The following is a 24,208-nucleotide window of genomic DNA, read 5'->3' on the forward strand; positions in this document are numbered from 1 at the left end:
TCTATTTTAGGCCCTACTCTATTCATAATTTACATAAATGATCTGATAAAAACTTTACACCCCACAAAATGCATGTTATATGCTGATGATATAAATATAGTTATTACTGAACAAGACCCAAATTTAGTATTGGTCAAGACAGAAAAGGTTATAAGCAAAATAGTTACTTGGTTGAATGCAAATAACCTTCTCCTAAATACAGATAAAACAGTCGCAATTAACTTTCGTTTTCCAGGAAATAATCCATCCTTCCCTTCGCTAAACATTAATGGAAAACAAATTGAGTATTCTAATGCAACAAAATTACTTGGTGTTTACATCGATGATGATTTGTCTTGGCAAACCCATGTTAAAACATTAAATAAAAAATTGACTACTTTATGTTTTGCGTTCTTTAGGTTACGAGATACAGTTTCACGAAATAGCTTATTATCAATATACTATGCAAAAGTCCAATCACTCCTCAGTTTTGGAATTATCTTTTGGGGGTCAGCCGCATGCAGTCAGGAAACATTTCGGATACAAAAGAAAATACTACGAATAATATTCAGACTAAATAAAAGAACATCATGTAAACAAATATTTAGATCACAAAAAATTTTAACCCTTCCAAGCCTATACATATATAAATGTATACACTTCGTGAAACAAAACAAACAGATGTTTATACAAACAAGAGATATTCATGCATACAACACGCGGCAATTAAACGACATTTACGTAGTACAACAAAATTACTCCAAGTACCAAAAAAATGTTTATTTAAATTGTACGAGACTTTATAATACGTTACCATCACATTATAAAGAGGTAAATTTTAATACTCAAAACAAAATTCGTACTCTGTTACTTTCTAAAGCATATTATTCAGTTCAGGAATTTGCAAATGATAACGATGTATGAATATGATGTAATTATGTAACAAATTTAACATGCGATGTTTATTATAATTTTGTACTTCAAATGGTGTAATAAGCTGTAATTACAATTTGATTTATATGCATGACAACTGTAGAACTTATAGGAGATACTCTCCATATTGTAAGTCAAAACAGGCTAAATAAATAAATAAATAAATAAATAAATAAAAAACCAAAATTCAAATGGCGGATTTCAAGTCAAGGTCATACCTACCATACGACTTACCCCTAGGTCTTATATGTATCTGCATGGGTTTTCTTTCATTAATACTCCGCTTACAAAGGATAGTAAGGGACTTCTGTAGTAATATCTAATTACCACATTACAACTCTTAAAAATTATTTTTAAAAAATAGAAAACATTCACCATGGCAAAAATTTCTGTCATCACAAATAATGCAAACATGCCTTCTATCAGAAAAAAATGTTGAATTCGGAGCCGGGCACAAGGGTGATGCCCTTGTAAGGTAAGCTGAGTTGTGTGAAAATATGAGGCAAAGAATTTACATATACGGTAGCGGAGATTTTCTAGTCCACTTTCGAACGTAAAGTAACAACACAGAAGTGAGTTAAACAACGATTCAATAACGTTAATCTGCTGACCATTTCTTCAATCCAGGTACTTCCGTTAAATGACATATTTTAATTTTGTCTATTACGATTTTCCAAATGTTCCAAATTCTTTAAAGCTATTGTGAAAAATGTTTCATAACCAGCAATGTAAGTGATTAGCGTCTAGTTGAAGAAGAAATAAATTGTTAAAGACGCATGCATCTCGTTTAAGTTTTGTGACAATTTCAATTGTGTAATAATATGTAATAACAATTTGTGTAATAATTGTGTAAATTGTGTAATAATTTCAATATTTATTCTCAACAAACAATATCATATGTTCGTTATTCGGTGGTGCTATTATGTTATTTAGTAATTAGAACATATAAAATACAAATGTATGACATCTCAAAATCAATAAAAAGTAATAAAGAATTAACTGATTTTTGAGAGAGTGAAACGAAGAAAAGCCACCGTTCATATACTTTAGTAATATAACATTCAAAGACATATCCAAGTCACTTCTGTTGCATTTGATTTTAGTTTCTTTATAATTAATTCAACACCATTTGTTGACATTTCTCGCCACCTCCATTAGTCTATGGAATAGGACATGAGAATCTTTTCTCACTTTTAAAGAAAATGGAAGAATGAATTTTAAAATCAAGTAAATAAAATAACAAATGGAACAGAGTTACATTCAATCTTTTCCAGACCTTCGTTTTTTTTTTTTTTTTTTTTTTTTTTTTTTTTTTGAAAGGACAGTTTCGAAACTCTCAGGTTGCAGTATTTCTATTTGCATCTAAGCGTACACATCTCGTTTCTGAAATTCTTGAGGGAGAAATCCAAATCTAGTCGGGCAATGACTTGGAAAACAGGAAAAAAGATTATTCCAGTGGAAATTGCACTCTGCGTCCTACTTTTCCTAATAAATCGAAAGGTTTATCTCCTTCTCTCTACATTTTCTGCATTTTCTCTCCAGAGAGAAGCGAATTAGAAAATAAGTCAATTAAACAGCGCCTACATCGCTAATAAGTTGTGTGGTCTAAATCCTCATCGATTGCTCCGAGATCAACGGCAGTTTCAACGATATTATTTCTTATAGATGAGTTCATCCAGAAAATACGTTCAAAAGAATATTAAGAAAAAGAAATGCAATAATATGCTACCAAACATTTCTACTGCGTTTCTATTTACAAAAGGGGGGGCGCGGTGGCTCAGTGGTAGAGCGTTCACCTCTGGTGCTTGGGGTCCCGGGTTCGATCCCAGCCCCCGCCAAGTGAACTTTGTGGTGGACAAACATCGTGCACGTGGGTTTTCTCGGGGTACTCCCGTTTCCTCCCACTTTCTTCATTCCACCATTTCACTCATCTCTCATTATCACCGTCTCCTTTAGCCTAACCGGCATAACCGTGGGACGTAAAACTCAAAGATTTCATTTCATTTTTTTCTATTTAGAAAATAGTACTTTATAATATACAATAGTTTGTACCATTGTAGAAGTGAAACATTAGTTTTTGTACTTTCTTATCGTAGAGCATTCTCACTTGCATATAAGCCTCTTAGTAATGAGTTTTAAACCTGATTTCATTGATTTGAATTTAACTTACGACGCTGAGGGTTTATGGGTAGGGATCTACTGCTTAAAGTGAGTTCTAAATCAAAAACTAGGTTTGTATTCTAGACAATTAATCCCGCTTGAAATCGATCGCAGAAGTATCAGCACGGAAACTACGCACCTGGTTAGTTGGCCATTCGGAGGAATGTGATAATGGATTCTTTCGTCTAGTTATCATGGATTCGTCGAAAGTTTCTATGCAAAAGCTTATAACAAGGGTTTCACTTTGAACTATGGTGAGCGGTAAAAATATTAATAGAATTGTTAGCATCTGAATATCATAATGGGATATCTATGTCATTATCAACATTTGTGCGTTCTCCCTTAAGAAGTTGCACCTGTCTCTGTTTCTAACATGCTCGCTATACACGTGACAGTACTGACGACGAATCTCAGTCAGTCTCACGTTGTCGTTTTTATGACACGGATCACATATCATATGAATCACGATTTCCTTGAAAGAATACATTTGACGGTAATGTCGTCCCGTTTTCGCTATAGGATAAGCAAATGCAATATGGCTTGCGCATCTCCATGAAAGTAGCGTTACAACGATAAGGTTTACAAAAGGATCTTATGGTAGTTGTTTCTCATATTACGAATCTTTTGGAATAAATAATAATGCAAGTGAGTGAACAGAACGAAAGTGTCCTCGTAGTTTAAATGCAAAATACGATAGATTTTTGCGACGTCCGTCATGCATGAATGTGGTTTAAATCCTTAAATTACAGGGATGCCTACCAGTTCAATAATAGGAGAAAGAAGCGATCTTATGACCTGGATATGAGTAAGAATCTTCTTGAAAAATAAAAAAAAAGTACAAGTATGTGTATTGGCATAAAACTTATTGGAATTCCAAGATCTTTTCTTTATTTCCAAAGTTGTGCTTGACTTTCGTCAACAAATGTGTGGGTTAGAAGTTTTATAAGATTCTTGTTTATTTATAAAGAAGTTAATTCAAATTTCAAATTTTCTCACTATTGTAAGCATCATCTTTTAAAACACCTTTGCCATTTCATGAATGAACTTGTTAACATTTCTGTCATGCCAGATTTGTTCAAAATGTAGCAGAAAGTAAAATAATTGTTGCTAACTTCATAGATCCTCGTTCAGTTTAGTCACAAAAATGTTTTATATTTTTCACAATCATGTATAATGGAAAACTTCTATAGTTCCGACTTGACTGGAATAAATACTTAAACGATTGAATACTAACATGATTGTTATCTAAGAATGATGTCAAAACAAATCAATAGTATAAATGAATGATTACTGTAAGTTTCGTTGGTACGTACCATTACATTGTAAATAACTATGATATGATTAAGAATATACTCCTTTCTTAACTCTTTTCTTGACAATGTATCCTTTGGGATACATAATGCTTTTGAATATTTTTGGGTTACTTTCTGACTACCTATTCTTGACAATGTATCATATGAGACACACTACGTCACAGTCTTCTCTAAATAAAACATAAAACTAAAATGTGCAATTATGTCTTATTTTACAACTATTTGACACGGAAATCGCATGCAGTATTTTTTCTGAACAACGCAAGTCTTCTTGCCAAGAAAAGGATTAAAGGCAAAAAACACGTTATAACGATGTAAGCATTATAAATTTAACTCTAATATATTAAATATTTACTGAATGAAGACTTCACGTAAACTAAGAGATATAGAAATAGTTATTTATATTAAGAATCTATATTAATATATTAAAAATCAAATACAGTGAGAACTACTTACCAAAGTCGCAATGTACTCTAGAGCTTTCGTTTAGTACATATTATATTGATTTGGAAAAATATTGTGTTAACTACAAAACAGAGTCAGATAATTTATTAACCCACTACATTCATATTATGTGCAACTTATGATACTTTATTAATTTGCATTATTAGTTCATATAATCTAAATGAAAGCTTATAATTTTATAAAATCTTGAAAATAAGTGAAATCTAGAAGACCAATAAATAATGTACCGAAAGAGCTATTAAATACATAAATACATTAAAAAGCAATTGTCTTGATTTTCTAAAATCAAAATGAGAATTAAGGCACCTAACAAGATGATGAATTTCAGCGATACTTTGTTCTCTACATCTAGATATTTTTTTCATTCTTCTTGTTCGTTTCATTCAATACAATACATTTTATTTTCTTTTCCGTTCTGCTGGAGCTTCTTCGTGACTACATGGTTAGCGCTGGCATCTTTGACACGGGAGACGGGTTCAATTCCCAAAGAGATATAATCTGATTCGGAAACTTAAGTTGTAGATCTACGTCTCATATAGTCTCGCTGCTGAACAGGACATTAAACCTAAATTCTGTCAATCAAGATCAATCAATATATGTACGTGTCTTTCTTACTCTTCTGTTACATTTCGTTTTTGCATGTAGGCGTCTTTCTCACAGTTACGCTACCTAACGTTCAATACAGGTAGGCGTCTTTCTCACTTTTCTGTTACATTTCGTTCTATGCATGTAACTTTCCAAGTCTGTCCACTATATACTATATGGCAGGTTTTACTCGAAAAAGAGAATAAATAACTGGATAATGTAAAATCCAGACTAAATAACTGGATAATTTAAATAACTGGATAATGTAAGTACAAAAATCTACATTTTGATGACACAAAACATTATATCGTTCAAAGTCAGAATTTTTTTCTATATTTTAACTATACATGAAACTTCACACGACCATATATTTCTCATTAACTTGTTAATACTTTCAAAGCAGAAAATGATTCATAAATAAAATGGGTTTTTATTATAACTTTGTAAATATTAGTTTTAATATTTTCAATAATGTATGTATGGGTATTTCTAATGATTTTTTTAGTAATTGGATAATACTAATCGTTTTCAAGAAAATTAAACATAAATAGCAAAATTAAAAGTTCCACATGTTGATTTATTTAGTCTGATTTGCAGAATTTTGTGCAATGATATCAAATATACGTAAGCATTAATCTTCTATGTACGAGGGTACCGTAGTTCAAGTCAATCCGGACTTTTTAAGAAACAAATAGAAGAACAAATTTCAAAATGTGGAAAGTGTATTTATTTTTCCACATAACCTCCAGCTACTGTTATACACTTACCTAGCATTTAACTAACGCGTGGAATGCTTCGACACAGAAAGATTTATTATTACGACGGAACCATTGCAGGACATCATTCTTCACTTCCTCATCAGTGTTGAAATGTTTTCCTGCAAGGAATTCCTTCAGGGGCCCAAACAGGTGGAAGTCACTTGGCGCTAAGTCAGGAATATAGGGGTGTGTGGTAATATCTCCCAGCCGAATTCCTAGATTATTTGGAATGTGCGTTGAGCGGTTTGCGGTCGTGAATTGTCTTGCAAAAAGATAACACCCTTTGTGATCAAACACGAACGTTTCTTCCTTAAATTCTTGTGCACAACACGCAGAACACGGCAGCAATACTCACTGTTGATAGTGATACCATGGGGTACAAAATCAACGTGAATAATTCGATGTTTATCCTAGAATACACCTGCCATCACTTTATCAGCAGACGCAACTGTTCGAAATTTCTTGGGAGGTGGTGTGGTGAGTCGGTATGCTTCCACTGCATCAATGCTCTTTTGGATTCTGGGGTGAAATGATGAACCCATTGTTTCGTCATATGTTATGATGTGATTCAGAAAATCCTGGCCTTTCCTTTCATAACGTTCCTTTAGTTCTCTACAGACTTCAACTATTCTGTGCTTATCAGAAGCAGACAGCTGTTACCCAGCGTGCACTCACTTTGCGGAACAACAAATGATCATTAATTATTGGGTTGACTGTTCTCACGACAGGTTATGCGACGATTGTCCAGGATCAGCTGCTCCGCGAGCTGAACGTTATCAGGAATGACTACCACGACTGAGATCGTCAATAATAGAGATACGGCCATCTTTGAAGCGCTTAAACATCATTCAAATGTCTTACTGCGACTGAGTGTCTTATCACCGTACTGAGCCTGAAATATTCTGTAAATTCCAGCAGGTTTTATGACCTCGTTCACTAAATCATCATTACAATACGCTGTTCCACGTAGACGTTTACACTGTTGTCCGCCATCTTGACTAATGGTCTATCCAGAAGTACGGGAAACGAGCGCCATCTACCAGTAACAGGACACAGGTACCAGTTTCTACTGCATACAAAACCTCCAGCCTAGGTTTTTATTTAACCTTGAAAGATAAAATGTTTCGGATTGACTTGAACGACCCTCGTATTCACAGGCACTTCATGTGTTTACTTAAAATGATGAAATTAGGTTAAAAAGTATGTTAGGAAAATAGATTGACGTTAATTAAGATCCATATTTTTGTGTGTGAGAATATTTGAAACAAAAAACGCGATATTGAATATCTGTGCTATTCGTTTTTTTTTATTTTTTAAATTTTTTATCCCATTGAATTATATAGGAAATTTATTTTCTGTTTTCTTTCAAATGAACTGGAATTCTGTGGTTTCACTTTACTGATTTCTTCAAATCTATTTAAATGTCTCTTTGTTCCTGAAGATTAATTTTGTTATATATATTTTATTCTTTGATAATCAAATGTAATTTAAGTAAATTTGAGTTTGAATGTGATGGAAAATTCATTTTGGAAAAGCAAAAGGCATTTAATTAGATATGATGAGGAACTATGTACAATCACTATTGTGATTTTTTTTATTCGGGCTATAATAAATGTCTCTAATGTTAACAATAAACTCTGGTGAAGACAGTAGAGAGGACCACGCGAAATATATGTCTGGGATATGGATAGCCACCGTTAAAGTCGTCGTTAATACGTTAATAGATTGACTTCGATAACAATCTCGGCCGAGGCAATCATTCGAGATATCTATTTTTTAAAAAAAAGTAATTCAAAAATATGTTTATATATAGGAAATGCATAAGCCACCGTTAATGTCACCGTGATAAATTATGATGTGAACGAATTTACTCTATTAACGAACTTAGTAAAAGTAATTGCTCATGCTATGTGTTGCAACAAACGATGTTTTAAAAAAATCAGCTTATATGTACGGGATATGAGCTGCAGATAGCAACCATTTTAGTTGCCGTTTATATGATAGCGGATTGACTTCGATAACAAACTCGGCTAAGATAATCCATCTTCTAGCTATCTATTAAAAAAAAACATAATTAATAATATGCTTATCTGTGGGATATGGGTTAGTCACCCTTAATTCCGCCATCATCCGTTATGGTGTGAATGGATTCATTCCATTAAGAAACCAATTGAGGATGCTCCAAGAGCATTACCAGAACAAATTTAAAAAGAATAGAGAGATGGAGCGGGAAGGATAACAGTGATTGTCCCTACGTGTAAATCACCTTCTTCTGTTTCTCGCAAAAATTCGCAAAATATCTCTCTATGGCTTACGGTTCCCGAGATATGGCTCCTTAAATCTCCCGAAATTTGAAAATGTTTGGCCAATATCTGGGGAATGGTGGCCAGTTGGTCAGCAGCACGTTAGTTAGTGGCCATCTATTATTATTGGTACCAAAATGTTCATCATCCTCTTAAATGTTAACACCAATATAATTTGTCTATGACTTACGGTTCCCGAGATATAGCTCCTTAAATCTCTAGAAATCGGCCATTTTTGGCCAATGTATCGGGTACGGTAAGAGTGACGCAAAACACTTAATCACTTTCTTAGATAGTTTTTGATGCTCTATCGAATGCAGAGTTCAAAATTGAAAAAAAATCATAAATAACAGACATAGAGAATTCAAAAACGAACTTTTTAAAGTTCGTTGGCTAGGTAAAAGTAATTTCTCTAGCTATCTGTTGCAAAAAGAGATTTAAAATACATTCGCTGGCAGGGATATTGGTAGCCACCTTTAAAGTTACCGTTACCCATGAAGTTGTTTAACCGATTGACTCCATTAATGAATTATCTCCTAAGGTAATTTCTCTAGCTATCTATTCAAACAATCAGAATGGAATATAATAGCATTCGTTCAAGAGTTATCGTGGGTAGTAATGAATGGTCGAACAAATGGACGCACTAACAACCCAATCTTATAAGCCTCGCTGTGATTGTAATTCTCGTAATTTCTTCAAGCGAAGATTCGCCAATCGTATTTTAATATGAGATTTTAATTAGACTAATGAGTATTTACAACGTTGCCGAAACTAGTTATCATGTTTTACCTTGCCATATATTCGGTATCTCCCATATACAAAAAAAAACCTAGTTACTTCATTATTATTACTACATAAAACAATAACAAGTATGGAATAAATCTTCTTTACACAAAACACATTAATTCTGTTAGTTTCAGGCAAGATAATACTCAAATATTGAATTTCAAGAGAACACTCAAACGGTCTATTTCTTTTTAAAAAATCTGATAAACAATAACCAAAATACTTTTTCTAACTCTCTTTTATCTTCACAACTCTCTTTTATTTATTTTCCAAGCCAGCTCTTGCAAAACCGGGTTAACGTTAATTTATTGACTATCCATTTCAGCTTCATCCCAGCAATCAGATTATTAAAGTTCAAGTTAATTTCAAAAGAAGACAGAAAAATTATTTCTCATATAATCAGAGTATAAAGATGGTATAAATCTAGCCACAGTTTATTCTTTTGTGAACAATTGTAACGTTAAGAGAACATTATTAGCGTTTTCTTATAGACTCTGTCTTTCAAAGTTCTGGTTATGAAATCAGTCTTGTATTCTCTGACGAAATATATTTCTGCATTCTTCACAGGTTCTCCAATTAACATTTGATGAGACCAGTGGGCTGCTGAAATCTGTAATTAGAAACAATGAAACCTGGCAACTAGCCCAGAACTTCTTCTTGTACGAAGGTCATGATGGAAGTGAACAAAGGGCTTCTGGAGCTTATGCTTTTAATCCAGAATCTGACGAAGCTGTACCTGTAGCCGAGAGTGCCACCATTAATGTTTTCCCAGGTAAGTACAGAAATTCAGTATTCATCAAAAAGCATTTGTTTTACTGCCTCGGATGTAGTTAGTGGTAAAGATAAACTGACATTACGTTACTTAATCTGTATTTCTTAATTGTCTAGTTGGAACCGATGACTATAGCCAGGTGGTCTGCAACTTTGTCTGCAGACAACAACGTAAATTTCGCTGTAGATTCTTTGTACGACTTGAACCTACAAGGATGGATATTTTTGAACTTTCTTCGATATTTCTGTGTTCGTATTCCTATCGAGAATGTAAAGGGAGAATAAAAAAAAAGAAAAATCAGATAATGCTAGAAGAATTGGATATAGAACAAAGTTACTGAAAGACGTTAAGAAAATTAGTCACCTTTCGAAAAATGGCTAGCTTGAGTGATATTCGGTGCAGAATATCGTGGGTTACATTTTCGATGCTATAGTATCGAGTTCATTCAAATGTTTTAGACCCCATTCTAGATTGTAGACTCTATTCTGCACAGTTTTGCTGCTGACAAAAGGTGTAAATATCAATCAATTAATACTGCATGAATCAGTGCTGCACCAAAATTTTGTATTCAATTCCAGGTACATTCAAAAATGTAAGCAGTGTTCAAGAATAAGCAGTTAAAAACTTATGCACATAACTATCGAAACGAGAGTTGAAAAAGATGATTTGCTCTCATGACCTATAAAGGTGCGCATCGATTACATTTGTTTTCAAATGTCACAATGGAGTAGGCTAAAAGAAAAATAAGCCTTTATCAGGTATGAAATTTGAAAGAGCCAAAAAACGGGGAAAATTAAATTAACACTTGCTCTGCTGGGCTTAAATAAAAATTCTAGCTTCCTGTCAGTTTAGTTTATTGCATCATGTTGTAGATAACAAGTGGACATGAGAAATACATAGTAAATAAACCTTTAAACATTCTGTTTTAAGATGAATACACAATTTACTGGTATTATTGGGTTGATTTGCTACAATATTACCGAGCTCGTCCTTTAGCATTAATAAGTAAGTCCGAGGACTGCTCAAGCTTACGATCGAAAGTGTTAAGTCTTCAATATTCAGTTCTGCGGTTATCTCTTTTGGTCTGCAGAGTGCGAATGATAACTGGAAAAACAATATGATAAATAAGGATAAGTGTAAAGAAACAAATGGAACTATAGAAAATGAGGGACTGTGAATATCAATAGTATCAATAGCATATATATGATAGATTCAGTAGAAAAGTAAATGCTGGACCGAATATGCCACAGACTAAAGGCGGCAGCCTTAGAGTTTGAGACAAAGATAGTGACGCAATTTAGATAAATTAGTATCATTTTAAGTATCCATTTGTTTGAAATTTCCCTTTCCTTAAACAATTGTATGCGACATAAACCATAGTTTTATTTGGAATATGAAGCCAATCACATATTGATCTAAAACGGCGATAGACCTCACATAGAATGCAACCACTGGTATTAACTTGGTTTCCATTCCATATATTATTTCCAAGAAATCTTACGTAACGGTCTTTACCCCGTGTGGTATACAGAGACCGTAGTTATCAGTAAATTCAGATATACTACTCTATGCAATATGCTAATTTAATGTGGATTACATCGTATTAACTGTTTAGCAATATACAATAGATGTTCGCATTGCTCATGTTAACATTAATTAATTAATCTGGCATTATTCTCGGAAAACGATCAGACTAAATAAGAAACCATTTACATCGAAGACTTACAATACAACGCTTAAATTATGAGCGGTTATATTAATTGGGGTTAGTGAGGGTGTGTGTACAATTATGAATTTGATAGATGATGTGTGTGTGTATGGATACAATGATGAATTTGATAGATAGTATTTCATAAGATATGAATTTAGTCTAGAACTTACATGTTATTAAACCCATTTGACGCCAATGTCCTATATATAGGACAGTGATAAAATATGTCAGTATTCAACACTGATTAATCAAATAAAATTTGTTTCTGTATGCGAATGATCGGAAAGGCACATGCTTTCTTCCAATATGGTTTGTGGGAAATTGGTGCAATTTAAAGGGAACTATTGTACCCTGAAATAGCTGAAATTTTTACTGTCGATCAAGATTAACTTGTCGTATGAATAAAATATTGAAAGAACGAATAAATCTAAGGTAAGAACTTATTTTATACTCTTCAAATAATATTCTTTCTGATTTTATTATTGTTTAAATCCGCAACATAAAATATTTTGATATAGAGACCTTGTTTTTCTAGTGTCCTGTATACAGGACATTGGACACTTGACCTACCGGTTTTTAAGATATTTCAATTCTGACTAAATATACTAAGTAAACTTTATGTATGCTGTAATTATAAAATACAAGATTTTTTAATTCTAAAATAAAGCATAATAAACTTACAACGTAAATTAGCAACAGGTGGACCTTCAGCATGCATTACTATTCCTTCACAGAAATATTACTATGCCATTACTCTCGTTGTCTCCAGCAACAAGAATTCACCCAGTAACACAGGGATTCTGTAGAAAGTGTCCAGACACGAAAAGTAAGCAAACATACGTTAATACGAAATCAGGAAAGAAAGCAAAGAAGATGCAAAACCGAAGAAACTGGTAACATCGTACCATCAATGTAATGTTGGTTTTTGCATAGTGTCATGCTTTGATGATTATGATCGCTAATGTAAAAATGCTGTGTATTGATTTTAGAACATAATATACCAGTATGTAGTCTTGCAAAAAATAGTAGTTTAATAAAACTGGCGTGAGTCGAAATCACGTATAATTTTTACTTTTTAAATATTATCAACCTAAATGGCCAATGTCCTATATATAGGACAGATTGTACCAGACGTATCCCGGTACACACAACCGTACTCTTTTCTTTTTTCGAATATGTGTTAAATGTATAAGAAAATATGTAACATGCAATCAAATATACGCAGTAGAAAAATTATGGCACCAAATGGGTTAAAATGAAAATCCGAATTTTATTTCATCATCCTGATCCCAGAAAGCTAACACAAAAATTACTTAGCTTTCTGCATTAATTGAGTACAGACAATTACATAGAAGAAAGCATAAAAATAATACAGGGAAAGGAGGAGTTACACAAACAAATAAATATAATACTGTATTAAAACTATTGCAACAAATTCAGCTTAGATCGATAGCCAAATGGAAACATGTTAATGAATTATGAAATAGTTGCAAGATTGTGATCTATTTTTTTTATTTTATGGAAAGAAAGAAAGAAAGAAAGAAAAATAAAATCTATATTTTCTATCCCTATTTCTTCCTGAGCTTCCTCTCGTGGCTAAGCGGTTAACGTATTCACATTTAGTGTGGGAGACTCTGCTTCGATTCCTGGGAAAGGCTCTTGTGGTTCGGATCCCATGCTAAGCTGTAGGTCGACGACTTCTATAGCCTCGCTGCTGAAATTGATGCTAAACTAACTCAAAATCAAATCAAATTAAATCCCTAGCTCTTCGTTCTCCATGTACCCCAGCTTCGAGTAACTGTAACACAACATCCTGGGTTTCTTAGCCTAGAGATTGGGACTCCTAATGGGGCCGCGAAAGCAGTTGAACAAGGTAAATGTAATAGAATTCAGTAGCGGAAAAACATTTTTAAAAAATTATTTTGATTTCTTTATTTTATTACCATACTTATTGTCAAATAAACCAAATAGTATTAAGCAAAATGTTAAAGGAAAAATCTTTGTAAGAAATAAATGGAATCATAGAGGAACGAAACTATTGAAAAACTGTATATTGAAATAAGAGAAAAATACAACAAAAACTGCATTTGGAAATACAATTAAAATTAAGGGTAGTGTCAAAATTGAGCCTGGTTCGGATTCACTAGGCCTTATCAAAGTCAAAAAGCTTATTACAAATCAGAGATCACTTATAAGGACTTCTGGCAACAGAACGTAATGAAGAAATACGGCAGTTATTAGAATTAGAATTAGAAGACCTGCTATACTAGGTATTGTATTTGTTTTTTTGAAATTTACATTCTTCTTCAGAACCGAGCTTATATGAAACGTGGACCATAGCTTAAAGTGAAATCCAACCACCGTAATATAATTAATGCTCTTTCACTAGAAATCGAACCCGGGACCAAGTGCACCAAAGACGCACGCGCTAGCTATGGAACAGCGGCAATACTATTCTGTGTCACCAGCCTATCATTTCTAAAATCTCTGTAGTTTTATCAACGCTGTGTTAATGCATTTTTAATGGAAAAAGGATTTACGTTTAGCTTTTATGGTATTGCATTAATTTACTAATGTAATTTTTTACTTTAATATAATGCCTTTAGGAAGACAATATCAAACTGTTGTTACTTTTTGTTTTATTTTATTCACATTTCTTGTAAACCGTTTCGAACACTGCTGAAAACAAGATCTTATTTTTGGTCGTACATCTAGGAATATATAAGCCGAGCACACTATAAAATTGCTCTTTATCAGTCTCTTTATATGTATAAGTTTATCTACGAGTGTAATACATGTTCACATATAATATTCCATATAATATTCTTTAACAACAATGAGATATTGCATTCATTTTGCTGGTGATTACCCACTACTATCAAACACAAAAAAAAAAAAAAAAAAAAAAATGAGAGAACCTTGGCGTTAGCTGCTAAAAATCTTCATAAATTTATGTTCATTTTAATATGTGATAATAATATTTTCATTTCAGCAGAATTTCATGGTGTTTGTTCTCTAAGCTTTATTCATCACACTTCTCTTCTTTTCTTCCCAAGGGGCTCAAAGTTATATACTTATCAGCAGCGTTATATTAGATTTGTCAGATAATATGTGCCATGATATGCCATTTACACTTTGAAAACTGGTTTCGTTCATTCCTGTCGATTTTTCTGACTCATTTACTGTCAATTGCAACTATTGTTCTTCCGTAATATAGGTTGAACATTACAGTTTGTAACTCTATTCTCATTTCCTCTAAGCATACGATTTTGTTGGTTGCACAATAAATGTGTACTTAGATCACAAAATGAAAATGCTTTATGATCAAACTTGTCATACTCTCTAGTATAAATCTTTAAAGAAGCTTAGATTCAATATTTTCTGAATAATGTTCATTTTATGTGGCTATTAACTGATAAAATATGCATTTATTTATTACAGGAGATGAGGTTACCGAAGTTCATCAAACTTTCAATTCGTTTGTTAGTCAAATTATCAGAGTCTACAAGGGTCAAGATGAAATTGAATTTGAGTGGACCGTTGGACCTATACCAATTGAGTAAGTGAGATGTTTATGGCACATATTAAATGACAAGTAACTGTTTTAAAAGGAAATGCGTAGCCGTCTATGATATTTCTTAAGTTGTACAAAAAGCAACAGAAAAAAAGAGACATACAGAACATTTTTTTCTCACAGGCACAAAAACCAAACAAATATTAACAAAACTTAACAAACTATATTAAAAACCAATATTTTAATAACTTTCAACTTACTTGGTACACTTTACTTCTGCTCCACTGGACTCATCAGAATAAAAATCTTCGAAACTTCGTGATTTGAAATCGTCTGATTTTTCTTTAATTTAATTTACTCTTACATGCGAATAACGCAAAAACATAATTATTCTTAATATTTTTAGAATATAATAATTAATATGCTATTAAAATAATAAATCCATTATAATATGGTTCACACATGCAACTTGGGCAGTTGACTCGGATTCGATCTCCAGTGAGAACTTGTGTGTTTGGGTTTACCACATACATTAGAGTTCAACAGTCTTTTCAGCATTAAAGCTCCTGTATATAGAATCTACCATTTGAAGTACGTAAGATCCGAAACAGTAACCTGTTTTAAATCCGATACAAGTACCGTCAGGAAAATCATACCTGGGATCAGACACAAGAAAAACTGACGTTACCCACTCAACTATGAAGGTACAATAAAGCATTATTGGTTCCTGTGATTTCAAATAGGTTTATATTGCCTCACCGTGTTATTACAAGACTAACAGTTCCGTGCTTCCATGTGGTATCCATCCACGATAAATTATGCTAATTATCGGCTTGCTCACGGGCACTAATTAATTATAGTATATTCATAAGAGTAACTATCTATATTTAATTTTCACTATTTTACATGCATTCATTACTAATCTTGCTTTGAACGAGAAAATTTTAAAAACCCAAATGAATTTCAAATAAATCGTTTGCAGATGAAACATTTCGCTTGTAATATGTACTTCATTTTTGAAACAAAATATCATCCGTTCATCAAATACAGTCACATGGTAGGAATATATGTGTGTATGAACAACGAGATTGTAAAAAGATATGTAAAAAAAATTATTGTAAAAAGATATGCGCACGAAGAATAGCTGAAACTTGATTATTTTACTAAAAGAGAAAGAGAGAGAGAAAGGGGGAGAGAGAGAGAAAATATAAACATATATTTTCCATGTCTAGTTAGGATTCATGTATAACATACAGTATCTATCAAATCATGTCGGGTTGCAATCGAGATTTGGTTTCGCTTCACGCTTAGCTGATTCTACCAAGTTTATTTACATCCATGATTATATGATATAATATAAAAAATATTTGATATCCATGTTACAATACATTCTATACCTGCATAAGATTGGATGATCTCTGAATGTATTCGTTTCAACAAAAAGTAACCCATTTCACGATTTTTTTTTTACTTTGTCCATGATCTCAGAACTATATAACCTACATTGTATGGATGTATAGGTTCTCAGTTTTACATTCATATTTATTTATCTTGAAAACAGATTTTCTTTCAGTAAACAGTTTTCAGAGGCTCGTGAAAATTTCTATATGAAACATGTTATAAAATAAAAGACTAGTTTGGAAGAATATAAACTCAGATATGTAATTCTACTATTGGTAAGGGACAAAAATAATTGGGAAACTATGTTTCATGTTACAAGGTCCTCAACAACGAAGGTATGGGGGTATCATAAATGTTGTCAAATGAACATAAAGTTTTATATTCAATATACACACACACACACACATTCATCTTTATGCATATAAAGATGCGTCGAAAAATTCGAAAGTGCGTGAGTCGAATCCAAATGTACGAAAAAGCTGCAACGTGGTTTACGGATTTATTTGTTGAATTAGAGCGAAATCGGTTGATTTCTTTCATCGCGCAAGAGACCAAAGTTAGGGCAGATGAAGAAAGCCATATACATTTTAAAATATATTAAAAGGCAACAATCTTAAAAACATAAAGTAATAAATGTGAAAGGTAAAATAGGGAGAGTAGATTGGGATAGTTTTGCGGAAGGATCTCAAACATATTGACTTATATAATTTGCTCCTTGGGAAGCTTTTGGCGATTCTAGGTATTAGTCGTGGGTCTGGAAAGTTAATTGGCTTTGGCCTGACAGACTACTCGTTCAGTTGATAACAGTTTAAACCTAAACTTGAAATCGCATTTTTGACCAGTGGCGGATCTAGAAGATAAAAACTGTGGGAGCAACTAGAACCCAGATATATACGAGATATATCATGAGTTTAATATAAAGTTTCAATAATATATAAATAATCGCTTAAATTATTTTTGTCACTCAAAAAAATTGGGGAGCCTAGGCCCCCGGCCCTAGCTTAGATACGCAACTGTTTCTGATCAAAATGGATCTGTATTTCTGCCTTTCTCTCTGTCTCGCGTGTAGACCGTTGTTTGAGAACAGCGTTCTTTGGTTTAATTTGATTTTAGCGCCCCTTTAAGCAGCGAAGTTGTATCGTCACATGAGAACCAGAGGGACGTAACTCCAAAAAGGCGGTTTTCGTTTTCTTTATGTTTGGACATAATTTTGAAAGCCCCACTTGGTGTAAATGGAACGTAACGCCATCTCTTCTCCTTGTCGATCATCTGTTGTAATGTAGCTCAATTACCGTCTTATTAAAACACATCTTTCTAAGAAAATAATATTTTTTTTCCTCTCGCCTGTAAACCTACGAAATCGGAGTCATGTTCCTCTGGTTGTCACGCGACGATATGAGGCATGAACCTATACCTTAAAATGGGATCCGAATTACGTGAGCTCCCATCGGGTCCCTTTGATCGAAATACATGTTTTGAGAGGCAAATATTTCAGTTTAACGTCCCACAATTGTGCGCATTTAGACCAAGGAAGACGACGATTAAGGCAAGTGAATAATGATGGAAAAATTGATGGACAGCGGGAATGAGACAGCGGGAGGAAACGGAACTACTCAAAAAAAAAGCCACAAGCACGATGTTGTCCACCACAAACTTACTTCGCCGGGGATCGAACCAGCGGCCCCATACACCAGAGGTAAACGCTCTATCAGTGAGTTACCGTGGCCAAGTATTCTGAGAGACAAAATTGTTTTAAATCTTTCGCAAAAAAATTACGACTGCATGCCTGAAATGCATTATTGAACACAATTAGCACTTAGTTCAGGTGAGATGTTTAATTTCACTTGATTCAAATATGCATAGGTAGGAGAAAAAGAAAAGGAGAAGAAAGAATCTATGTATACCTTTCGAATATTTTCCATCAATCTAATCTGCCCGTACAAAGAACGGTCAATTTTTCAAAAGTGATTTTCTAAATCCTTTGAAACACTTTTCCTGGTTCTATACTAATCACTTTGAGGTTTATTTCGTTTATTTCTATTTCTCTCTCTTTTTATTTTTTTTATTTTTGGCGTTTCTAAGAAAACGAAAAACGTTACGTGCTAAGACCTTTCATCCTTTATTCCACAGCGAAATTAAATTTTCCTTCACCGTTAAGGATAGCACTCCAACAACAGAAAAAAGATAAAAGTCATCAAGCTCTCACCAAAAAAGAATATTCTATTTGTGTCTCACACCTTTTAGCCAAAGAATTATAGTGGTTTTCGTTACAACTATAGCTTTACCAATACGATAAAGGCATTCTAGTGATATTGAAGATTTCCTGCGAAGAACAAATTGTAACAAACATTAATAGAAACTCTATTTTGAGGGAATGTTTAAAGCTTTTATTTTCATGTCGTTAATATAATGTTAGTTCTCTCGTTTTCAAATTTTATACTTCTGTTACAGTTAATTACAGTTTGCACTATACAGATTGTATTACTGTTGAAATCTGTTGCAGTGAACAATTGATTGACCTTTCCTTATAGTCCAGTAAAACTAGTTAAAAATAGGGCTTAACCCAGGACTAATTGCAAAAGAAACGAAACCAATGCCAATTGTTTTATTTTATGTTCTTATTGAACATACAAAAACTATAGAAGAATCGAAGTAGGGGAACAACCTCAAAATGGCAACTTTCAATATGGCGGCCAGTACATCTTCAAATAAATTTTATATATATTACTTTTTCGGTTTATTTTGTGAAACCTATTAACTTTATAGTGAAAGTTCTGTCCTTATTTTTCTTTGTCTTTCTCTAACCTTTATTTTGATACATACTTCATTAAAATCGGGCTAATACTTCCAAAGTTACCAAACATTAGCTGTTGGTAAATGTTCTTTTACATTTGCTATTAACAATAACTGAAAAGTACTTGGTAAAAATGATTGCTTATAAAATATAAAGTTACAGGTAATAAATATTTTCACTTAGCCACTATGTACACACAATCAAATATGATTATTATTCTCAATACAGGTTATAAAACATAAAATAACAGAGTCTAATTCTTTTCACATATCCACTATACATACAAAATTACATATGATTATTATTCTCAATTTACGGCAACTGAATGCTGTATTCTAGCATCATCTCAGCGCAAAGAAGTGAAAAGTGCGAGTTGAGAACTAGTCTGGATACTTGCCCTCAGAACAAGACAGGAGAATTCAGACATCTTACACCATGACACTCTCCGCATGCGGCGTTGCAAGCCATTTGTTGTTTCCTGCAAGTACATTGTTTAGAATCACAATTCCGTCGAGAATTACATCTGATGGCCTCTAGAATATTTGAAGCTGCAGGCATGGACATTGGAATCGGAAGAAACCTATCTTCAACCTGTTTCCATCCATATTCCTTTGGCTTCAATTGCTTATCTGATTCAATGCATTGTTGTACTTGCATATACACACGTATCGAATGGAACGCTGCTACATCATTTGTTGGTGGGAGGCATTTTGCTTCAACCACAGATGATTTCACTGATAGTTTTTGTCAAAATTTTTGGTAACGTAATTTCTGTAACGTATCAGTTGATTTACCATTGTACGAATAAACTAGGCTTTTCCACCTGCAGCGATGATGTTCTCTTTGATGGACGAAGAATCTTGAAATACTTTTGCTTGATGAAGAAAGAGTCCATCTTTTAGTTTCTTCAATGGCACACTTTCACCAGCACCTAACAAATGCGATATCGTATCACATCCAGCAAAGCAGGAATAAATGCAAGGTGATTACAAATTTCTTCATCAAGAATAAAGCATACACGTTTTATGTTCCAAACATTATGCACCCGAACTGCTTTGTCCGTGTCATATGAGATAAAATGGTAATATACCTGCTCTTGCAAAATAACAAAGTGATATCAAAATATCAGTGGCTTCTGCATACACAAGTGTCTTCATTTTTCTGGTACAGTTAACAGAAGTTTATACAATGTAGACATCTGCACCGTTAGTAGCGTGCAGTGTTTGGGAGCCCTCTGCTAGTAGTTTATCTAAACGTCTCACCTTTTTGCCAGGGAATGCGATACAAAAGGGAACCGCCATCCACAACGACTTTTCTGCTAGGAATGTTTCACTTGACTCATTCAATTCATTTCCTACCATCTTCCACAATGCATCTGCTAAGTCGTACTTTTTCGCTTCTCTCACAAGTCCAAACTGGTCAAACATGGATAAAGGGTATCGTGATAATTCGTATTTGAACACCTCTTCCATATTTTCATTATTTGATTGAGCTACTAACAGCAGCCTCTGAAGGAGAATTTGTGCATCCATAGGGATATTTTGAACATCGAAAACAATATTACTTTTAGCATTCATAGTGACAACCTGATGGAAGCTTTAAATGAATATTTTCCAACCTCTTTCTAGATTATCGAACTCAGAATTTTATCTCCAACTTCATTTGCTATATCAACATTAACATTCATTTCTGCCTCACGGCCATTTATAATATTGTACAGCAGTGTCTCCAATACTGAAGTAGAAAAGGTTTCGGTTTCGAGGGTATTGCAAAATAATTTAAATATATTTCTGATCTTTCTTCACTCTAGCAGACGTGCTCTCCTTACGTTGAACACTTATGTGATATTTCAGTCTCGTTAGCTCTCGTAGGTGTAGTTAATTTGAGTTCATGATGGCATAGGTAAAATCTACAGCTGCCTTTGGGATTCCTCCAAAACCTCTACCTCGTGTTAATTCTCATGTAGTTTTGATGTTTCACATTAGAGTCTGTTCAATCACGAGATCATTAGAAAGTCCTGCCCAATAACAATCACTTCGTCGGGTAACGTGGTGGTCCTCACAGAACAATTTGTATACGTCCAGATAGTTATCTTGTAGCTGAGTCATTTCCTGTAGAGCTAGGTACCAGTAGCGTCTTTTCTGGGTGTGCAAGTCGTGTGTTAACGCCCAACGAAAAATGAAGAAAGGAGTATTTTAATTTAATTAAACGATCGTCAGGACTATGATTTTTTTTTTTTTAATTTTCAATGAGGCAGAATCAACTGTTGAAGTGCAGAAGAACCGAGAAATACTGTGCGATCCCCGTCATGTTTTGAGTCGTCACCTCTGCGAATAAGTCGTTGGCAACGCTTTGGCTGAATTTTCACCTCTTTAGAAGACTCATACTGCGCATGCGCTTCGTGTTTCTCACCTCCTACTTCTGTGATCCAAGGCGTTGCTTAGGAAACCAACGTCTTGAGTTTTCTGCTTCTCTCAAGCGTTGCCAACTCTGTAGATTTATCAGTGGATGTACAGATATTTTATAGCAATACGGAATTCTTTTTTTAGGGGGTTGATCTACGCACTTTTTTATTGTTAAACATATCGTTCAATTCATAAGTTAAGGGTGCAATCGACTTCTTGCTCAAATACATGTAACGAATACGGTGAAAAGAAATATAATGGTTTTTCTCTCGATCCAATAAAGTTGCTTTCGCAGGGTCAATAGATATTTTAAAAAAATGGACATTAAGCTACAGAAAGGTTTTTCATTCTGTCTTTCTTTCCCTAATTTTCTCTAGTTTTAATCCTCATGGCTTACGGTTTCGGGTCCCCTATTACTGTTTCTAAAACAGTAATCTAGAGGTTTCTACGCAAAGAAAGACGAGCCGAACTGGAATTCAAGTAATTGTAAGTGAATAATTGCTTGTTTTCGATTTTCAGTTTCATATTTTGAGGTTATATCCTAACTATATATAACACTACATGAACTAACATAAATTAAAGGGGTACTTGCGGTTGACGTGGAAAGTTGAAATTCGGCATGATAAGTTTCCAGGACTAGCTCACAGGAAAATTGCCAAAAGTGAATATTTTTAACTTTTAGGGGTCTAAAGGAAGAATGAAGGAATTCCCCATGTTATGTAAATGAACATTTTTAAACCTATAATCCCATGTTTTAAGTACTTGGAATTGAAATAAAAACTTCAAAATTTACTCATATAATTATTATAATTAAATTATTCCTTACGTAATAACATCCTCTTTGATTCATCTTTATAATTTGCAGACTAAATTGTTAGAAGATAATAGCTATTTATAGGTTGGCGCATTATGGAGGGGCGGTCCTGGTTCTTTACTTCCGAAAATTGCGATATATTCCAGGCACATATTATATTCAAGAAATCGATGGGTTAGCAAAGTATAGTCACTATTAAATATTCGTATGTCGAATGCAAATGCCACTAAAATAGTTATGCGTAAATTGATGTAAATTTATCACATTATTTTCGATCAGTAAAATAAATGTGGATGGACCCATCTTTGCTCCAGGGGATAGGGGGGTTCCCCTCTAGTTTCGTCTATGGCTGGGAGATTTAATATATTTTTTCTTTCTTGTCAACGACTGAACATCCGCGTCAGGAGACGCCACTGCTAGGTACACGGATTTCGTGTAGAGATTGTGGCCACAGGCTGGAATATATGGAAGCATTTCTTTACATGTACTCAAATGCAAATTTCAAACCCCTGCACTTTCGGCTGTGATAAAGCTGTGGACGATATCTATCAGACTCTTGTGCTAAATTCATAGATTGCTGGTACGACTTTCAGCTGCCAAAGATGTTTTCTTATCCTTGATATGACAGTGAAGTTCCTTCAGTAGTTCATGTGAATTGAGTTCGGAGGGTTTGGTTTTTTTACTCATAACCATGTAATACAGTTTGTCTAGGGCATATATATCTTGGAGCATTATGTTCATTATCAAGCAAGTTTGTATCACTTGTCATGGTGCTCTGAATAAGCTCAGGTGAACTTCCGTATAAAAACGTGTTCTCAGATAGAAGTACCTCATCCGATCAGTACCTAATGTAATAACGATGTATATAAATATATATGAAGAACTGCATCTATTAAGAAATGACCTCACACTGCTCTTGAAACTACTTTAGCACTTAGCATGTGAACTACAGTGTTTGGTGAGCACACTGACTCTAATATCTCTTTCAATTCTGTTCCACTCATGAGATAGCCAATGCAACCCAAGAAACTCATCAGTAAGCGAAAACCTCTAAAGCATGGGGAACTGCTTCTAGTCAAACAAATTGAAGGGCTGAAAGCACACACGATAAGTCGGAAGGGTTCATGTCAATCATCGGAAGAAAGATTACAGATGATCGTTTAACAAAGGAACCTTGTTTCACAGACTGCATCATTCCTGACCAGAATGGACTGGAGGAGTTACACACAATGACACTTTCCACAAGATGTCAAGTCACGTAAACTGATTCGGAATGATTTTTAAAATAACGCAGTGCATATGTTTCTATGGAAATTCTGAAAGCAGCAAAGTTTCTTTGAACATATCTGCGCCGCTAATCTGTGGAACCACAATTCACAAATAATTCGCTCTATAACGTTGGAAGTATGAACCCGATTTTAACGATCTGGATATCAAAATGAAGGTTAAAGAAGGGTGAACAAAAATTGCAGCGAGCAGAAAACTTTCACTTTAAAGTTAATAGTTTTCTTGAAA

At 33.8% G+C, this 24,208-nt stretch overlaps 1 protein-coding gene across 2 annotated transcripts in view; it reads left to right on the top strand.

Moving 5' to 3' along the window:
• The window catches only part of LOC145694517 (lysosomal alpha-mannosidase-like), a 217,194-nt gene that overhangs the window by 149,888 nt on the left and 43,098 nt on the right, over positions 1-24,208 (top strand). For both annotated transcript variants that reach the window (XM_081770839.1, XM_081770831.1), the window contains exons 12-13: positions 9,850-10,054; positions 15,207-15,324. In XM_081770839.1, coding sequence (XP_081626965.1) covers positions 9,850-10,054; positions 15,207-15,324 — 323 coding nt within the window. The remainder of the gene's footprint in view (positions 1-9,849; positions 10,055-15,206; positions 15,325-24,208) is intronic.

The sequence above is a fragment of the Thermobia domestica genome, chromosome 1 (assembly GCF_964235325.1).
Source record: "Thermobia domestica chromosome 1, izTheDome1.hap1.1, whole genome shotgun sequence".
Taxonomy (NCBI): Eukaryota; Metazoa; Arthropoda; class Insecta; order Zygentoma; family Lepismatidae; genus Thermobia; species Thermobia domestica.